The following is a 20,676-nucleotide window of genomic DNA, read 5'->3' as shown; positions in this document are numbered from 1 at the left end:
ATCTAAAACAATAAGAAAATGTCTCCAAAAAATTCATACTTCCGAGGTTTCCTATTGAAGCATTTGCAGACACTTCAGAAAAACCCTTTTTGTTCACGAAATATAGGTAATTATTTCATTTGAAAACTTCACGTACCGTTAACAATAAAGATTAGCACTTAATTTAACTAAAATTAGCCAAAATATGACATAAATGTTAAACAAAACGAATAAACAACAGTCACTTTATTGTGTTTTTCATTGGAAAACATGGTCGATCGATGAAAAATTCGACGGTGAAAAGGTACACTTTTAATTTTTCTGAGAAATTAACAAATTAAACTTTGTGAATATGAATGGATTTTCGCTTTTTGGAGCAAAATTAACTAAATAATGAAACTGTGGTATAGAAAATATATAAATATAATAATTTAGTACTGTATTTATCATGAAAACAATGACGTTTCCATTTGGAGTAGCGAAAAGTTTCCATTTGGAGCAGGTTTTGAATTAGCTTAATTTACCCTATACGGACACCCTAATTTTTGGAACAAATTTGTGTGTATTTGGGATTAAAATATCTTCATCAGATACAATTTTCTTCCAAAAAAATTGTTTCAGAGTAAATTTATTCCAATATTTCGGTCAATGGTCGAAGGTTTTAACGTATGCGCAGTATTCTATGAATACAAATTTTTGAAAACCTGACTAAATTTCAAGACAAATTAGTGTACGAGTATTTCAAAGGACATCTGTAAAACCCAAACAGTTTCAATTATTTGTTGTGTGGGATGTATCAAATTATATTTCTGGTTTCCTTAATATTTTTAATATTGATATCTTAGCTTATTCTCTGTATTTTGTATGTATGTAGGGAAATCTGGGGCACCACCAAACACGGGACGGGATAGCACCAAACATTAATTTTTGTTAAACTTCTTGGACTATCTTAACCATTTTTTTCAGTGGACAAGCATTTTTATAGTGCCTGTAGATCTTGTCCTCATAAGTGAAATATCTGATTAAAAAATCGCAGTGTTTGGTGCTACGGCTACCCCGTGTTTGATGGTACGTCAGTTTCCCCTATATAAGAGAAACGAATACTCATATAATTCTTTTGTTAATTGCACTTGGTCATAAAAATTCTTTACAGAAGAAAATATAATTTCACGCTTAAACGATATATTGATTAGGCACGGTATAAATTTTCATTTATATAGGAAATTTTTATAATCGTTTTTTACTCTATAAATTTCATTTGTATTCAAATGAACATTGAAGATATTTATGATCATTAATGAAAATTGAGTACTTTATTTGGGTTATAAAATGTTTTAATATAAATAAGGTAAGGTATAATTCTAAGGAAATGTTCATTTTGCTCATTTAAAATATTTAATTTTATTTTCTTTATAAACAATTTGCAATTTTACCAGAATACTCAAAATGATAAAATGTGTTCATAAATAGAAGAATTTAAAAAAAATATGAGAATTTTAATAAATTATCAAAAAAAAAAGAATGACATAATAGAGTTATGTGGATAAATATTTTATTTGAAAACGTACTTAATATTCTCTTATGTTAAGTTATCATGACAAATTTCACAAAAAAATATTTCAGAAATGCTCACAATTCTCTGATTTTTCTTTTTTTATTTTTTGTAGAAGAAATGCTCTGTATGCTTGCGCGAAAACGTTATAAAAAACATATTTATTTTCGTCACAATACCTGGCAACAAAAGAGGAATGAGTTTTAATGTGAATGCCCTTTCCTTAGCTATCATTTTATAATTTTTGTACAATGGTTTAGCATCTTTGTATCATAATATCCTCTGCAATTTTCCTGATGAACAAGAGCTTTTCATTTTCATCATTGAAATTGATATGTTGAGTTCAAAGCTGAAGAAATCATCTTGTAAGAGTATTATTATCGGATTTGTGTCGAAAATATTTCCCTTTTTCTCTCTTTTATTCATTTAACTCTGACGTAGTCTAATCGGACTAAAATGAACTTCCCACACATTTTACCACACCACTAAATTAAATCCATGACTTTTTTCCCCATCAAACCAAGACTGGTAAGTGTGAAAAATGCCAAGAATAATGCTTCACCCTCGAATGTCTCTGATCTTTCTATTATTTAATTATTTTAACGACTTTCTCACAAGAGAATACACCATGTCTTTATTTCACTCTCTTCCTTTGCCATGTAAATTTTCCCCATCGTCACTTTTTAGGATCACATTCTTTTGCATTGATTATATGGAAATGTTGTCTGATTGATTGATTTGAGAATGGAAATAAAATCATCAAAAAGCGACGAGGTTTGGGATTTTAATGAAATTGCTTGCAAAAAGGGTATACGTAGAAAGGTTATAATTGTAATTTACTCTGTCGCACTTTACCACGAAAATCCACCAAATATTTGAGATCTCACCGGAATGAATTATTGAATATACAACACATACTGTCGCTTTTCTCACACAACCCGGAAAATGAAGATGTACTGAGCATATTAATGAATATTGAATGAGGAGTGGAAATTAATTACTGTCTCTGTACGGACGTACACACCTCCAGCAAACAATTCATTACTCCGAAATGCCCCTTTGAACCGAAAAGGCACCCACTCTCATAATGTAATCTTGCCATTAAAATTAATAGAAACAAACAATATGGATCTTACAATTGGTTGCTTCTTTTATTAAGACCCCTCTACACGCGTGATTGAATTTATTACGGATTTATTTGCAATTGGTTTGTCTCCGCAAGTTTGCAACAAAGTCCGAAAGAACAGAAGGATACAGTGGGTTATATCCACGATGGTATTTTTTTTTAATTAAAATTTATTTAACATACAAATTATTTTACTTCTTTGAGTAACTGTAATTTTTCTAGCCAATTGAACAAATCTTTGAGAAATCACGATTGTCTCTTGCACTCCTGATAAACACCGCCCGAAGTGTTTTCAAAGAAATATACATCAAAGAGCAGTTCCTTTTTTAATAAGGTACTGCAATTGACTTGACATTTGCAAAAAATCATTACGCGTCAACATATTTGATGCTTGAAAGAGCTCACAGTTTTTTACCATATGCGGGTGATTTGGCCTCTGGGGGTGATTTTGTCCCCCTTTTCTGTTCGCAATTTTTTCTTTAATTCTTTAACAAGAATATTTATTTTTTAACTCAGGTGAATTTGTTCTGAATAATCTGATCCGCCTCAAAGTTAGTTTTTTTTTCAAAACGGTCCAAACGGATGATTTTTTTTAAACATTTTTAAATGAAAATTTTAGAGAATATCAGAATTGAAATGTTGTACTTTTTATGCTTAAGAGCTTGAATTAGATAATTTTTTTGTTATGTAGAAAAAGAAAACGTGCTGTTTATTTTAGCTTCGTGAGCCACCTAACCACCAGAGGTCAAAATCAACAACATCTACGGTACGATGTAAAAGAATTAAAACTGTAATATTTTAGTGAAATAAAAAGATTTTAAATTTACTTAGATTTCCTTATTACCTTGTATTTATGAATAAGAAGATGAATAAAACTAACAAAATATTTCATTAATAGTCGTTTTACGATATTATACAATAAGGGAAAGTGATCTCCCTTCGAACGTTTATTCCTTCGAATAATGTGAATTTCTTTTGTTTTTCGTAAGAGATTTACACTAAATTATCACGGAATTACCAAAAATTGATGATAAGCCAACTAATATTTAATAGAAATGTGTAAATCTCTTAGGAAACTAAATGAAAATTCACATTATTCGAAAGCATGAACGTTCGAATGGAGAGTACTTTCCCCTACTGCAAGCAATGAATTTATTTTTTTTTGTAACGATTGTTTTTAAGTACTATCATTTACGATAACAATTTTTTGGTTTGTTCTAAAATTTAAAAAGAGGAAAATTCTTTTTGTCAGGGTTTAAATTAGTGTATGGTCAATAAAAAGTGTTACATTTAGAGAGTTTCACACAATATACTATTCCATCGTAGTATATCAACATTACAGAAGAGCCATTTGAAGCTGGGAAATGTGTATGCTATGCGGACATCTAATGGCCATCAAATAATTACACTAATCTTCATGCCAGGATTAATCTCTCATAAACAACTCTATATTCGATTTAATGTATAAAAAAAGAATTGTCAATAAATTTTAAACGTTTTCTTTGTAAATTATTAAGAAATTTGTGTCTTATTTGTATTTCAATTGGATATTATAAATTTTATTTATTAAAAATAATGAAATATTCATGACAAATGGAAAATTAAGAAGTTTTTGAGACATCTTGTCTTAACACCAGAGAAAGTTTAACTTGATTTGTCATCTAGTTTTGCGTTATTTTATTGATCAAAAAATAGAATTTTTACTAACTAACTTGCTAATTTATTGGCTGGAAATGCTTGTTTCTTAATTTTTGCGGACATACCTATAAATCAATTACGTGGAAGAAAATTAAATTTTTCGCATAATTTCTTGTATCTTAAAATTTAAACATTTAAAGAAAAGTACCACAGAGATTTCTTGGTCAGCTCTAAAGTAGATTTATTTGCGATATAGGTATATTTGCCGGAGGAATTTGTTCAAATGAAAAGATTCTCAATACTCAAAAGGAATTGTTTCGTAAAGAGTTTTCTTTTTCAAACATATTTTACCATGATTTTTGTTATAAATTTATATAATTTCCACATATTTAGTCTAAAATCCGTGTTATTCTACACAAGGTGTGTAATAAAAATATTTTCCGCCTGTGTGAGTTGCTTAATTTTGCCGTTTTTGCAGTTTTTTTTACATAAAATTTATATTTTATGTAAGAAATTTTTTTATTTATTATATTTTACTAAACATATTTGCGTGGTGTTTGTCACACTTCCACGTTAAAATTTAAAAATATGATTCACATCAATATGATTGCGTAAGCATCCAAATACATATGTTGTTTCTATCTTTGAACCACTTAAAATTTAGTGATAAAATGTGATTTGATCTATTTAGTGATAAAAAGTTAGACTCGGCCCGCAAAAATGGGCCTAAATTGATTTATGAGAAAAATAAATGTTATTTCCAGTTAATTTTTTAAATGTGAAACATATTTATGTTTTCCGTCAATTTTAACCTATGTTTGCAGATCAAATGTACCTTTTTTTCAATAAGTAGTACAAATACAAGATATTTAGGTCATTCAAATTTATGCAAATCCCATAAGGAAACTGCATGAAATTTCGGCCAACTTGTAATTTCGGCCACTTCTTTTATTCTTCAAGTTTCCATGAATTTTTAGTTTTTATGTACTCAAGAGATTATAGAATGGAAAAAAGAACAAAAAAAAAACCAAAGAAGAAAAAGACTGAAAAAAACTTAGGAAAAATTTCGAAATGGCAAGGAACTATGAAAGTCTAAGTGGCCGAAATATTATCCAAAGTTGTGTCATTTTCTTATTAATTTTATAATGTATTAAAAATTATTTTAGAGAAAATAAAGGCGATAAACTATTTACGATGTTCCCAGCAACACTTCTTTGAAAAGAAGTAACAAAAAAAAAACAATTTGCATTAATAATATTACATTCCTAAATTAAGGCTTTGGCGCTTGCAAATTAACTATGCCGAAATTTGGTACAGTTACACTATTGGACACTTAGCGACAATTAAATATGAAACACATTAGGATTTTAATGTTCAAGTGTGATACCAGTGTAACTTTCCAATCAATATCGTAGAAAAGAAAATCAAGGATTTCGTAAAGTTCTAAATTCTTAAAACTCTTTTTTTTAATTCTCTGTTTAGCAGTTCCAGTATCTCGTAAATATTTTCTAAAGTTTAAAATTAATGAGAGTAAATCATTAGAAATAGAATCTTTGAAAACTCCCGAAATCGATTCGCCCAGTCTAGAGAGTGTAAATTTCTAATAGCTTAATATTAAAATATAAACAGGTTTTCCCTCAAAATTTGTCTGTAAATTAATACACTGACTTCTTTGAAATTTTGCAGATTTCTTCTTCTAGAGAGGATTGACTATAGCGACTATAGCATTAAAAACGAAGGACATTCCTTTCTTTAATCACAATTTGTTTCATAATACAAAACGCAGTCTGAATGTTACCATAAATTGATTGTTTTTGTATGAAAGTCGGCCAAAACTTTATATTTCACTTTTTACGAAATTCTTCGTTCAAGCCCAAGTTACACTTCTCTCCTGATTAAAGCCATTTCGCTTTCTATACTGTTTTTTTGTAGATAAGTGAGATTTTTTTTAATAAATATAAGAAAATCAGGTCTAAGAGCGTTAATTTTGAAAATGTTAAAAGAAACTTGAGCAAAGTGTCTGTTACACATTAAATTTTTATATAATTAAAAGAGTATAAATGAAATAAATCTTTTATTGTTTTTTCTTTAATAGAGAGATCTTTTAGCCTTCGAAATCCATGTGACTTTTCAAGTAGAAATCCCTAATTTCTCATTGTAATATTACTTCAAATTATATATTTTTAGATTTAAGGGAAAGAAACAAATTTCCTAACCTATACGTAAACTTTCTTGATTAAAATTTTTTTTTTTTTGAAACAAAAAGAAAAAGTACTTATCAGATTCTTTGACGATCTGAAAGGGTTAAATATAAACAAAAGAAACTGCTCTCTCTTGGAGTTCGAGCAGTTAAAATATTTATTTCCTTTCTATAAGTCATTTTCGTAAATTAATTAGGTTCAATATATTTTGTTATTTTTTGGTGTAATGTCTGTAAGTTATGCAAACTTTTTTTATTATTTTTTTTTTTGGCAATTCAAGCGCAAACAGAGCAAAAACTGCACAAAAAAACTAAACTTTCAATAGTTGGCAACTCTCTTCGCGAACAAAAGACAAGTTTCAACACTCTAGGGACTCAATGAAGAAAATTGAAAGAATGAAAATTCTACTCTACTAATTTTTACTTCATGCTTTCTATGCTTTCCATAGGTAAGAAAATTTACATTTTTAACCATGTTCTATATGATTTCTTCTAATTCCCCAAGGAAATTTAAGAATTTGATTGACCTTATTTTGTGTTGATACAACTTTTTGTCCTCAGAACTTTCTAAAATTCCATTCTATCAGATTAAAAAAAAACGAACACTTACGTAAATTAAAAAAACTTCACAATAATTATATTATTTTCGTATATTGATACAACTAAAGATACTTTTTAGCTTAAAAACTGTTACATGGAATTGCAATCTCGAAAAATATTTGAAATTCTTGAATAGATTGGCAGAACATAAGAAAACACTTGCATCTTGATTCACGTAAATAATTGAACTAAAAGAGGTGCAAGGCAAGATCTTCAAGAATAAAAGAAAAATTCTTGTGAGAATGGAAAATCTATTATCTGTCAATTATTTGGATTATTCAACTAAAAATATTGATAAATTACATTAATCACAGGCTTTTAAACTTATAAAAATAATTAAGAACAATTCGAGCGTCACAATTTCCGTCACGACTCACGACACAGAATTTTGCCATCAAATTTTACAATCTCGCGAATGATAATTGCGATATGGTTCAAAAACGGTGATTCACCAAGAGTGTTAAGTCATTTGTGAAATCCAACACCCACTGATAAATGATGTAATTAAAACAATACAATTGTATGAAGATGATGGTGACAATGAGGTGAAAATTCTTGGTCACTGCACTTACGAGCTGGGTGGTATTGAAATTTTTCCAAAGAGTATATCCAAAGAGAATGTTTAATGGTCACTTATCCAATTTTGTTCAGCAAACTCTTTGCCTCAAGAACCACGAAGTGCTTTGCACCATTCAACAAGTTGATTTTTCAGCGACGGTCTACGGACAAATCGCTTCACATCGCATTGGGAGCATCCTTTTAAATGTCTGTCTGCACGGGTTTAGGGATTTTCTGAACCGGCGCAGTTTTCTATCTTTACTTTCATTGAGAAATCTCCCTCCAAAAATCACTCATTTAACGGTCATTTTAAAAGCTACTCATATTTTGCTCCAATGCCGCCAGATGGCACTCATGTCAGTGAGGAAAATAATATGATAAAAAACATCGAATTTTATTGTCAAAGTCAGCAAAAATGGCGTCTTGCGAATTATTGAAAGAACGCTATTGTTAGTGAATGCAAATTTTTCACGAAAATCATCAAACTTTTCGTGTTTTCGTGGCCATTCTGTGAATTTTTCAAATCTATGGTACTTGGTGAATGAGTTGAAGTGCCCATTTGAGATGATAGTATTGCAAGAAGTGTGGTAAAATTGTGTGAAATGTAAATCATGTCGAATGACAACAGTGAGACAAGTTCATCAACAAATCGCAGTAGTCCAACCACCGCTCCAACCAACAAGAGTCGCGGTCCGGGAAGACCATCCAAGAAACTGCAAAATTTAACTCCATGCACATGGTGTGCTGAGACAAAGATACCCCTCAAATACGTGCTGCCCACGCAAAATGGCAAGAAGGAATTCTGCTCGGAAGTTTGTATTACGGAGTTCCGGAAGGCATACAGCAAGGGTGCTTGCATCCAATGTGACAATGTGATCAGGGACAATGCACCTCATAGGGACTTCTGTTCCACCTTCTGCATGAATAAGCATTCGAAAAAACTGGCATCAGCCAATGGAGGTTCCGTCAACAGCAGCTCCAGTCAATCAACACATAGCAATAACAACAATATTGAGAACCTCAACGACAGCAACGGTAATCACGATGGCCGGTCCAGTCCAATAGTACAGTCGGGTCCGTTCCAGTTTGAACAATTGAACGTATTCCACTGGGATGAATACCTAAAGGTAAGATCTTACACAGGAAATTCCACACAAAATCCCACGAAATTTGATTTATGACCTTGGGAAATTAGAAAATATTAGCTTCGTTATAAATCTTTAACATTAGCTGCATTTTACCTGATCCCCAACACTTACAATCCCTAAAATTAATAAACGACTCATGTTGATGTTCTTGAGGAAAAGGAGATAAGAATAAAATCCTGATCTTATTGATCTAAAAGTGGTCAGCAGCTTCCACGAAAATCCCGAAATCAGTTAACCCTCTAACAGTATTTTTTTTAATATGCGAAAAAAGATCTAAATCAATGTTGTCTAGGATAATTATGATCCAATAAAGTCGAAAACAACCATCCATTCTTCATTATCTCGTTTAGTCTAGGCGCTAGGTGAGAAAATGTATTTTTTTTTTGAAACTCCGCTTCTAAAATTCACATTTTTACTGTTTTAAATTTTTTAAAATAAAATATACAAAGTATAATGACATAATCTTTCAGTAAAAAATAAATTTGTTTTAGTCAGATAATGTTAAATCGGTATTTTTCTTGAAATTGGAAATGAGTTTTTTTTGCGCAAATATTTTTTTCTGTTTCTCTGACCTGTCACACAAAACTGGGAATAACAACAAAACGAAGAGTCAAAATGAGTTCAAACTTTCAAAAGATGTTAGTAAAAGACTATTACCGAGGACACTATACCATTTTTAAATAAATAAAAACTTTGTAATTTCAGTAAATGTGATTTTTGTGAAGACCGTCCTTGAGACGGTCTTACCTGATAGAGTTAATAAATTAATTTGATCAATCAAATAAAAAAAATATAATTGTAAATCGTCTAATGTGAGAATCTTAGTTAAAATATCTTTTTGCGAAAATTGGAAAAATATTTAATGTTTATTAGTAAAGCCGTAGAGGAAAGCGCGGTACCTTCGGACAACTCGGTTTTCTCAATATGTTTTAACGAATTTCACCCATTATAATATAACATTTCAATATCTAGTCCAATATGCCTCAAATTTCCTGAAAAGAGCCATGTTAAATGTTAAAATCTGTTGAGATTGATTTTCAAAGGGGTGGCAAAGCGTCCCAGGCTTTGCGAAGTGTTTGAATTGAACTTGTGAATTAGACGCTACTTTCACATCATTTATCGTTTACCGGTTCTCTACCGATTTTAATCGATTTTTTTTTAACGAAATCACTTAAAAGATTCCCTAAAATAATTTTTATAAGTAAAAAAAATGATTTTCGAACAAAAATTACCTATCGGCATATAACCGGTTGATTACCGGTTCACAACCGATTTGAATCGATTTCTAAATCACTCAAAACATTGCCAAAATATACCTCAGAGTAATATTATCGAATTTTTGATAAAAATTAGTTATAGCGTAGCATTATCATAAAAAATTTCCCTATATTTAACTTGAGAATAGATTTATGTCGAGTAGCTGTGCTACTGTGGAAATGGAAACCAATTCACATAGATGGGAAGCCTCTGTGAGGCTGGGCAGAGCAGTGCGTATCATTGGGCAGATCGGACGGTTGTTCCACAGAAGTTCCGGGTCTGTCCAGTGTCGCCATTATGCACAACTACAACCGATTCAATTCCTAGTGGAACCATTTCAGTTTTATCGGAAATTCCAAGACCTCACCAAACAGCCCAAACATGATACCATTAGGTTGAGAAATACGCTCTCTGCTAGAACCTTTTTAACCTTTAAACTTGAAAAAGCATTATTAGGAATGATTGAATGGCTTTTTAATATATGAATAAAATTTACAAACAAAGGCAAAAATTACACATCACATTTTCGAGAATACCCAAAAATATTTGTGGGAGTCTTGCAAGGTAACGGTAGAGGTGAGGCAAAATTAGGATCATATTAATTAAGGGTTCTTGAAGAAAGCCTCCAGTACATGCGGATGGAATTCGAAATTCGAAGTCAGTGATTTCAACAACTAAGGTAAAGTATCCTCTATTCGACCACCCTAGGTTCCTCAGGTCGACCAGGCGAAATATTTATTCAAATTATTTACATTTGCAATAATATTTGGCAAAGAGTTTAACATCATAGGGTCAGTTATTTCATAATTAATACAAATCAGTGAAAATATCATAGAAATTGACCATAGAACACTGAAAAAAAAAGCACTTTTACGAAGCGTTAAAAGTATTTCTTAAATAAAAATTCGCAATTTTTCATCAATTTATGGCATTCTTATTGATATTCTTAATTGTTTTCTCAAGGAATTATTTCAATTATTATCCTTACAGATTACTTGAGAATTCAAATTTTGAGTCTAATCGCAAGTTGAGGACTTTATCTTTATTCTGTGCAAAAATTTTAATTCCACGATTAAGTTAAACATTAAATTTAAGGTCTTAAAATTGAAAGTGCATTTCGAATATAATGTTCCTCAATTCGACCTGTCGACGAATCATAGGAAGTGGAGCTTTTTCAGTTAAATGTTTTACTACTTCTGAATAAATTCATAAAACTGAGTTTTCCTATTTTATATTAATGATTGACTTAATTTTAAGTGTTATTCATGAACTGTTAGAAAGCCAGAGTTAAATGCGTGACTTTATAGTTTTGTGGTTTATTTAATTTCTTAGTAAAAATGGGTGGTCGAGTAGAGGAACAGGCGGCCGAGTAAAGGCACTCTGATATCAGAGTGGTCGAGTAGAGGAACACATCGCATTTTTAAAACAGTTTAATTTTTTTGTAATTTAAAATTATATTATGTCTAAATGAAGTTCACCATAAGATAGATAAGGATCATCTATTCTATAGTTTTAGATAAAAACCCTATCAAAAAAGATAAATTATAACTGTTTTTTCATAAGTTTTTCACAAAACATCTCCTTAAGTGGTCGACATAGGGTCCTTTACCTTAATTAGGAACAGTGCAGTGGAACATTAGGATCTATTTAGGAACAGTAGTGCTTCTGAATATCTTTTAGACGATGATGACTGTACTTACTATATAAATAGAATATTTTCTCCTTTAATAAAAATGTAAAGTAATTAAGAATATTAATATAGGCTAATTTTGGCCTAAAAGCATTATTTTTAATTATTATTTTCTTATTTTGAAGTAGTGAAAATAAATGAGAACTGAAAAAATTATTTATATTGTTACTCTGCTCATTCTGCTAGATTTCAACAGAAGAAATATAATTTATAATAAACACAAATTTCATGAAGAGTTCCTAAATTTCCTCCTGCCAAAATTTAGAAAATTCCTTCCCATTAAAACCCTATGAGTTTTGACCTCAGTTCTCCACTGAGAAAGAAACTTGGCGTGTCGAAAGCCCTGGACAATTGAGTTCATTTAAAAATAGTTTTTATGTTCAAAATTTTACAGATGATTTTATCCGACATTTGCAAAGTAGAAAAGTTATTTTTTTTAGGTTTGATTGAATAACTTTACTCGCAAAACTGGTTACACTTAAGATTTCACCAATTTAGATTTTTATGCACTCCCAAAAATCATTATGCTCTACACTTATTTTAAAACCAAACCAAAAACTAGAAGAAAAGTTTTTATATAATATTTTCTATGAGGGTCACCGAAGGCCGAAAGTTGATATCCTTAAGCGCTCTGCAGACGAATGTCTCAAAATCCTAAAGAGCAAGCAATTTTATTGGTTTTTCAGAACTTACTAGATCATTTGCATTGAATGATCCAATGCTAATTTAAATTTTTCCAAAAATCTTGACTGTTAAGCAATTACAGGAGTTAAGCAATACGACTAAGTCTTAGGTCTGAAGCCCGTATTAGGGTTAGAGCCCTAGATCTGTGGCAAGTTGGAAAAGACCGGATTGTATAAATTGTACTTTCTTTGAGATCGAGCAGTAAAATTTTGTTTATAACCCTTTAAGGACGAGAAGGTCAAAAATTGGGGGTCAGAAAAAATCACTTTTTCAGACTTTTTAGAGCAAAATATAACTTTAGAAGGCCGTAAGAAAAATTTCATTTTTGGGTCACTGGTGACCCAGTCGTCCTTAAAGGGTTAAACTAACCCAATTTAAATTCTTGGGAATACCTTCTGTCCGGAGACTTCTCTGCAACATCCTTTGTTTTGTCTTACAGAGAACAGGCAGTGTAGCTGCTCCTCCGGAATGCTTCAAACAAGCCCCTAGTCCTCCGGTCAATGACTTCAAGATGGGCATGAAGCTAGAGGCTCTGGATCCCCGTAATGTCACATCCACCTGCATAGCAACAGTTGTGGGCGTTTTGGGGGCACGTTTACGCCTCCGTTTGGATGGCAGTGATAACAAAAATGACTTTTGGCGTCTTGTGGACTCAGATGAAATCCATCCCATTGGTCATTGTGAGAAAAATGGTGGAATGCTGCAGCCTCCGCTGGGTTTTCGTATGAATGCCAGCAGTTGGCCAACATTTCTCTGTAAGACCCTAAATGGAGCCACAACAGCGCCCGAGGAGATTTTTCAGCGTGATCCACGCACCCCGCGTAGTAATCTCTTCAAAGTGGGCCAGAAACTTGAGGCCGTAGATAAGAAGAATCCCCAGCTCATCTGTTGCGCCACTGTGGATGCAGTCAAAGATGATCAGATACATGTGACCTTCGATGGATGGCGAGGAGCTTTTGACTATTGGTGTCGATATGATTCACGGGATATTTTCCCAGTGGGCTGGTGCGCCAAGAGTTGTCATCCCATTCAACCGCCAGGGCAGAAGAGTAAATTTGATTCAGCAGCCAACAATAAGTACGCCACCAAGCGCAACACTTTAGGCTACACCGCCGATTCTGATACTTTGACGCCCACAAAGCCCGTTACGGTGCATTTTCACACACGATGCAAGGGTGGACCCTTCATCAATAGCTCACGCTTGCCATCAATGGTCACAGCTCCAAGTCACTCGACCCTTGCCAAGCTATGCCTTCAGGAAATTCTCGCCGCCAGCACCAACACATCCCAGATGTCCCAGTTACTGTTTGCCCTCGAAGGTGAGGTGCACATTGTTACGGCGGCAGGGAAGAATTTTACTGTGAAGATACCCAGTCACTTGCGCAAGAAAGGCAATACGGCCATGGCAGAGTTCCTTGAGACTCTCTGCAGTACAGCCAAGAGCTGTAGCAATTTAATAACACTGGAACCAGGACCAGATCACTGTTCCAACTGTGCTCAGCCACCCAAGAGAACGTCAGAGACGGAGAGTATAGCACCAGGTCCGATGAGTCCCAAGAGGAAGCGTGTTGCAGAACAAGAAACCGCCACCTCAACCACTACAAATGACTCACCGATTCCATCCTCCTCAACAGGTAAGTTCTGCGAGTTTATTTAAATATTTTGGTTTGATATTATAGACGAAGTGTTTCAAATTAATTTTCAAAAAAAATCGCGAAGAAGGGAGTTAAAATTATGGCTAATTTTTTTTCGTAGAATAATAGCAAGAAATTATTAAAAGTGCAAAATATTTGTAATAACTATACAGATATATTTTTTTGATTATTTGAATTTTTTTGCTTAGCCAAGGTCTAGAAATCCGGTTAAACGGGTTAAACATGTTGTGTTTTCCAGAGAGATAGTATTTTAAATCCTTTTAGCTTAAAAAAATGATAGGGGAGACTGGGGCAAAAAGTAACAAAACGGATATTTTATTTTTTGCAAGCTACCCTAGCGCCCCAGAAATTTCTAATTAGTGAAGTTTTATAGGAAATTTACTGCTCTACAATTTTGTGAAAGTCATTTTCCTCTATTGTGTAAGGAAATATATTTATCGAGCTGTTTTCTAAAAGGTAATTTTGTGACCATTCTCAAAAATGCTGGGGCAAATAGTACCAGACATTGGGTATTATCATATTTTGATTAGCTTCATTACAGACTTCCGTAAATTTGAAAAAATACCTAGAGGACATATTTTCATAGAAAATTTACTCCTCTACACCTTTTTAAAACACCGTTTTTTTTCTATCTGAACGGGAAAAGCGCTTTTCAAGCTATTTTAGAAAAAAAAAACACACACAAAAGACTGCTAATCGTTTGACCAATGCAAACAACAAGCGGCGAGACATAGTAATAACGTTTCTTTTCGTCGTGAGACATCAGAAATTGCTTCGCTTTTTTGTTACTTTTTGCTCCATACGTTTTGTTACTTTTTACCCCAAGTGGTCATTTTTAATAAAAGGATTTCTAGAGAAAAGAATCTTTGTAAAATTCTAAAATAGATAGTGGTTTCGTATTCAAAAAATCCAATTTATTTAGAAAATATTCACCAGTGCATCAATTTTGGAAAATAAGTAGGTCAAAATTGATATCTGTTGTAAGAAAAACATTTCAAAAATAGGGGTAAAGATGTCAATATTTTTTATTTTCTGAAATCCTTGTTCGAATTCTAAGAAACTTACGACTTTGAAGGTCTATGGAGGCCATCTATTGAAAAAATTTTAAGCCGTTATCTCTTTTATCTTGGAAGATATTGAATTTTTAAATTTTCAATTTGTGACTTTTTACCCCAGTCTCCCCAACCTATTCGCAGTCATTCATAATAATATTTAAATACGGATATATGTTTAGTTTGAAGATCTTGTTTTAAATTTAATCTTTCCATTGATAAGTTGAATTTGGCAAAGCAAAAGGAAAAAATTCAGCTTGTTAAAAAAAATGAGATATTTCAGCTGTGTTGTAATGATCAGTGATCAAACATTGAAACATTGATATTCGAAGTAACGTAAATAAGCCGTAAATTTTAGCTGAGATTCTTTGCAATGTCAGCTTCTATGGTCTGAGGTTAAATGTGATCACATAAAATCGCTCGTAAACATCCCAAGACCTTTGATGCAAGATATTATAAGGGATCAAAATTAAGTAGCTTTCGCTTCAGTTCTAATTGTTCGAATTTCATTCTGTTTAGTGTTTGGCAAACGCTAGTTAAATTATACGACTCTTCTGAACACCGCAACTACATGATTTACGAAGGGCCGATTAATCAAATACTCGAATTTCGAAAATTCGATGTCCAATATCTCGGAATTTTCATTAAAAAGAAGAACATTGGGCAAAACGGTCCAACCTTACGCCACGAATGAGACCTATACCATCGAATAGGTATTGGCAAATGTAACAACTTTTGTTCCCGGACCAACCCCAAAAATATGAAGGAAAAGCACTAGAGGACTAGAGCATAAAACATATGTATAAGAATTGTAATGATTTTTTCGCAAAACTCCTTTTATACAATAACGGTTAATTGTATATTGGTGGTTTCTAAGAATAATTTGTAAAGAAGGACTCAAAGAAAATTTTCCTAGAACAAACCATATCTTTATTTCTTCATTTTCCCTGCAATTTTCCATATCTTCTTTATAAATTTTTTATGATCCTTCACTGAGAGAAATCCGAAAAAGTTAAAATAACATTCCGAAAATGTTAATTTTACCCTAAAGTATTGATCCAAAATCGGTGTAAATATTATACTTTTTAGGGGTTAAATTTTACTTATAAATGTTAATTTACCTGACCCATTGAGTGCCCTACCGTGACCCGAGCTGTAAATGAAAATAATTTGACCGGACACTATATTTTCGGCTTTTTATTAACCGAATTCTGTTAAATTTTGGCATGTTATTGTTAGGTTCTGGTCAAAATCCCGAAAGCTAAAAACTCGAACGCCAAAATCCTAAAAGGCTAAAATCCCGCAACGCGATAATCCCGAATAGCCAAAATCCCGAAAATCAAAATTCTCAAAACTAATATCCCGAAAAACCAAAATTCCGAAATCCAAAATCCCGAAAGCCAAAATTCCGAAAGTCAAAATTTAGAAATCCAAAATTCGAAGAGCCAAAATCCCGTATTCTTAAAAGTGTCTCAGTTCCCCCCACGATTGCATTCGCGCTTGTTGGAGGCAAACGAAAATTTTCTGTGTTACTGGAAATTATTTTACACATTACCCTTCGTATCATTTCTCCTTTTCAGGATTTTGACCATTAAAAATTTTGGCTTTCAGGATTTTATCGGTTATTGATATATTTGAGGTTAAATGGACGCAACCTACCCAAACAACTGTACTGTATCGCGACCTTTACTGTATTTAAATTGACTGGACTCTAATGAACCTTTTTTTATTTTATTGATCTATTTTCGAACTATTTGAAATGTACAATGACCAGTGGCCATAGCGGATGATGAGCTAATGAAAACATATGGTAGCTGAGATTCTTTACAGACAACCTCCGTGCAATTTCAACTATTCAACTGTATGTTGAATTTTGTGGGTACAGAATCGCGTCAAGCCAATTTTATGCGTTTCTGCCGTTGAAAACAGTTTGCTCGACCACAAAATTCAGCTCATAATCGAATTTTCACGTATTTCGAGTTCCAAACATCCATAGGTTGCCTACAAAGAATCTCATAAACTATAAGTTAAACTTGCCTACTCTGAAAAAAAGGTTTTGTTAAACGAACAAATGGATTTTGTACAAATTTTGTCAAAAGGATGTTATTTACCAATTTAACAAAACTTTTTCTCACATTTTATATTGGAAAACACCCTTTAGACAATCTTTTAACAAGATCCAGTTGGCCGCTGATTTGACAAATTTTTTTCCTATTCTGTATGGAAGAACATCCTTTTGACAAACTTTTCTTGTCAATTTGGCAAAACTTTTTTTTAGAGTAGGCTTATGACTGGTCATTTTGATTTACTCTACAAAAATATATTTCAAATAATATGACTAGCGCACAATAATTTTTGTTTGTAAACATGTTTTCAAAATTTTCCATGAGAATGAGCGAGATGACTAGATCTAGATCTCACTCACTCTCATTGAAACGTCAAAAGCATGTTTACTAAACAAAAGTTATTATGCGTTGGGCAATAGGCTTTCAAAAATTAAAATTATTGCTTTGCGTGTTATAATCTGACACAAAGTTTCTCGAAGTCCGTTGATCTTCCTGAACTTTTCGTTCATACAGAGGACGCTCTTATGTTTCTTTTGCGCTGAGAAAACTCTTAGATATTCAAATCACTAAAAAATTGTGGAATTTTGAGAAACAAAAGTCCGTCCGATATTACAAACTTGTCCGAAATTTGACACAGTTACCGATTTTAATGAAAATATTAAATTGTACAGCTTGACGATGTGTAGTACACTTTTCTCCAAGGGTTTTGATGTCGAACTAAATTTTATTTTGTGGCAGAGCAATGGAATGTAAGACATAAGATGGTCGAATATGTCGCGATCAGCAGTAATCTAATATTCTTCATATTCGATCAGCTTATGCACTGTTGCAAATCAAAATGATTAATATGAACAATGAATAATACAATGAATTAAAAAGCTCGAATAATTTGGAAAAACATAAAATTTAGAAATTAAAATGAATAAAAAGTGAAATAAAATTATGGCGTTAGCCAAATATTTTATTAAATAAGTGGAAATATTGTTCTTTTTTTTGTAGGAACATCGTCGTCGCCTTGTACAGTTGTCAATCCACAAAATCCTTTGGGGAGTCCTCAAATGCCCACATCTTCACCTAGTGAGTGGACAATTGAGGAAGTCATTGATTATATTGCCATTACAGATCCAGCTCTAGCCATTCATGCAGATCTCTTTAGGAAACACGTAAGTGTTAAGCACCTTTTCAATGTTCCGTTTTAATAAATTCAAGTAATAACCTTTTTTGTGTCACAGGAGATTGATGGAAAGGCGCTACTTCTACTAAATTCCGACATGATGATGAAGTACATGGGATTGAAGTTAGGACCAGCTTTAAAAATATGTAATTTGGTGACACGAGTCAAGGGTCGACGACCGCTAAGTTTCAAGGAATAAGTTGGCAAATATTTTGAGTGATGCTGTGGAAAATATGCCCCGATCTGGTAATGTCAAAAAAAATCCTACAAATATTTTTAACAATTTTCTCTTTAGAATTTTATATTCACAAAGATTTTTTTTGTGATGAAATTTTGATTTTATAATGTACGCAGAAGATATATCACTGCGTATAATTTTATTCTTTTGTGATTTTATTAATTTTTAAGGATATGTATATTTTGAAATAATGCATCTTGAATTTAAAGAAAAAAAAAACAAAATCCTAAGATTCTTGTTTAAAACCCAGAAATAATATACGTAATTTTTATTTATAAATAACATACAAAATGGTATGTAAAGTTAATGGAATGGAAGAAAAATGAATTTTATTGTTATTTTTTAATGGTTATTATTTAGAACCCGAGGAAATTGCTAAGAAGATATTTTCAAACATATTTATTTTTTATGTTCCTTTGAATTCCTCAATCATTTTATAGAGATGGTAAATTTTTTTTAGTTAGAAATACATGAAGTATGTAAAAGAAAATCTTTGAAAGAGCACACTTAGAATTTTCCACTGCATCACTTGAGTTATTGCAGAAAGAAGACAGTGTTTCCGGACACTCACCTGATCGCTCTTTTCGGGAATGATGCATAACAATAAACAAAAAAATTCTATAAATTAGATTTACTGCGTTATGATCACACAGAAATGGCAATAGTAAAAAAAAATCCCCTCATATAATCACAACAGATAAATTTGTAATTACACCACAAAATAAAAAAAAACATATTGAATTGAGTCGATTTATGTCGAGAGCAACAAAAAAAAAATAGTTTGTGCATTGTATTTGTATTTCCTTGCGATATATTCGAAGGTCTATTGTTAAATTTCATGAAGAATTTAAATAAGAATATACTTTGTTATTGAATTACACCCCTCAAAAAAAAAAACAATAATAACAAGAAATCGTAGCACTTGGTAATGTTTTTTTTTCTTGGTGGAGTTCAATCCGTCAAAGAGTTAGATAGCAAGCAAAAATCAAATTGTGTTTTGCCTCAACATCACGCAATTTTTTTCATCAATAAAGTGAAAATTTTAATGATAAAATGCATGCTGTACTTTTTTGTGTATCATATCTACAACTCCTATATAAGAATATATAAATATATTTTAAGGAAAGAGACAATTTGGACAGTGCAGAATGTAAATATAGAAATTTTGAGAAATTATATATTATCACATCAATAAATTCAGAGAATTACTGAAAGTATTTTTTCTTTTCAATACTTGATGCGAGAGGATCATTGGTTTAATAAAAATTCTCTGAGGACCACAAGGAATTCGATACCAAATCATATTTGATTTATAATTTTCAAAAAAAAATTGGCACTCAATGGTTTACTTTACGGTAGAGCGCTCGTTCAGCCGTCGTAAGTGTATCGGGTTTGAATTTCCTTTAGATTACAAAAAAATTATTAGAATTAAATGTGTTTTAATCGCATTCAGTGAGATTCACTGCATTGGATTCCAGAGGATTTGAAACTGGTAACCCCAGCCTTGTATAATAATGGAAGTATTTAAGTAACACACATTTGAGGTCAGAATTTAGCAAAATCGGTAAGTAATATTTTGACAAGTAAAAACCATCATATCGAATTTAGTCTGCAAATGGCTCCGGCACACCTTTTAGATCAGGAAAATTTCATGAAGTCGAAATTCTGTTCCCTTTCTTTCTCACATGTTTTGCATATGTCAATCTCATTTTCTCGCACTCTTCTTCTTCTCTGAAACATCACTCCAAATTCAATTTAGTTCAATCGAATTTGGTATGCGAAAGAATGAGATAGTCATATATGCAAAATATGTGAGAAAGAAAGGGTTTCGAATTTAGACTTCATGAAATTTTCCTTATCTAAAAGGTGTGCCAGAGCCATAAGAAAATAAAAGTTTCTAATGGCTCCGGCATACCTTTCATAAACAGGAAAATTTCATGAAATCAAAATTGACATCCTTTTGTTACAAGTATTCCTCATTCTTTCGCACAACAAATTCGATTGAGCTGAATTGAATTTGTTGTGATGTTTAAAAGCAGAAGAAGAAAGCGAAAGAATG

At 32.0% G+C, this 20,676-nt stretch overlaps 2 protein-coding genes across 3 annotated transcripts in view; one reads left to right on the top strand and one right to left on the bottom strand.

The window, feature by feature from the left end:
* The window catches only part of LOC129807232 (diuretic hormone 44), a 46,545-nt gene that overhangs the window by 9,798 nt on the left and 16,071 nt on the right, over nt 1–20,676 (bottom strand). Inside the window, exon 1 of one of the 2 annotated variants that reach the window (XM_055856382.1) lies at nt 7,668–7,823. The exons of the other annotated variant lie outside the window; for it this stretch is intronic. The gene's annotated coding sequence lies outside the window, so the exon portion shown is untranslated. Of the gene's footprint in view, nt 1–7,667; nt 7,824–20,676 lie in introns of those variants that run through there. 2 annotated transcript variants of the gene reach the window in all.
* LOC129807183 (polycomb protein Scm) lies at nt 8,052–19,831 on the top strand. The gene is made up of 4 exons (XM_055856275.1): nt 8,052–8,780; nt 12,872–14,066; nt 18,205–18,368; nt 18,438–19,831. Exons 1-4 carry the CDS (start codon nt 8,265–8,267, stop codon nt 18,576–18,578), a joined length of 2,016 nt encoding a protein of 671 aa, XP_055712250.1. The 5' UTR covers nt 8,052–8,264; the 3' UTR covers nt 18,579–19,831.

Source organism: Phlebotomus papatasi, chromosome 1 (genome assembly GCF_024763615.1).
Source record: "Phlebotomus papatasi isolate M1 chromosome 1, Ppap_2.1, whole genome shotgun sequence".
NCBI lineage: Eukaryota > Metazoa > Arthropoda > Insecta > Diptera > Psychodidae > Phlebotomus > Phlebotomus papatasi.
Note: the sequence above shows the minus strand (reverse complement) of the source record. Positions and strands in the feature narration are given on the sequence as shown.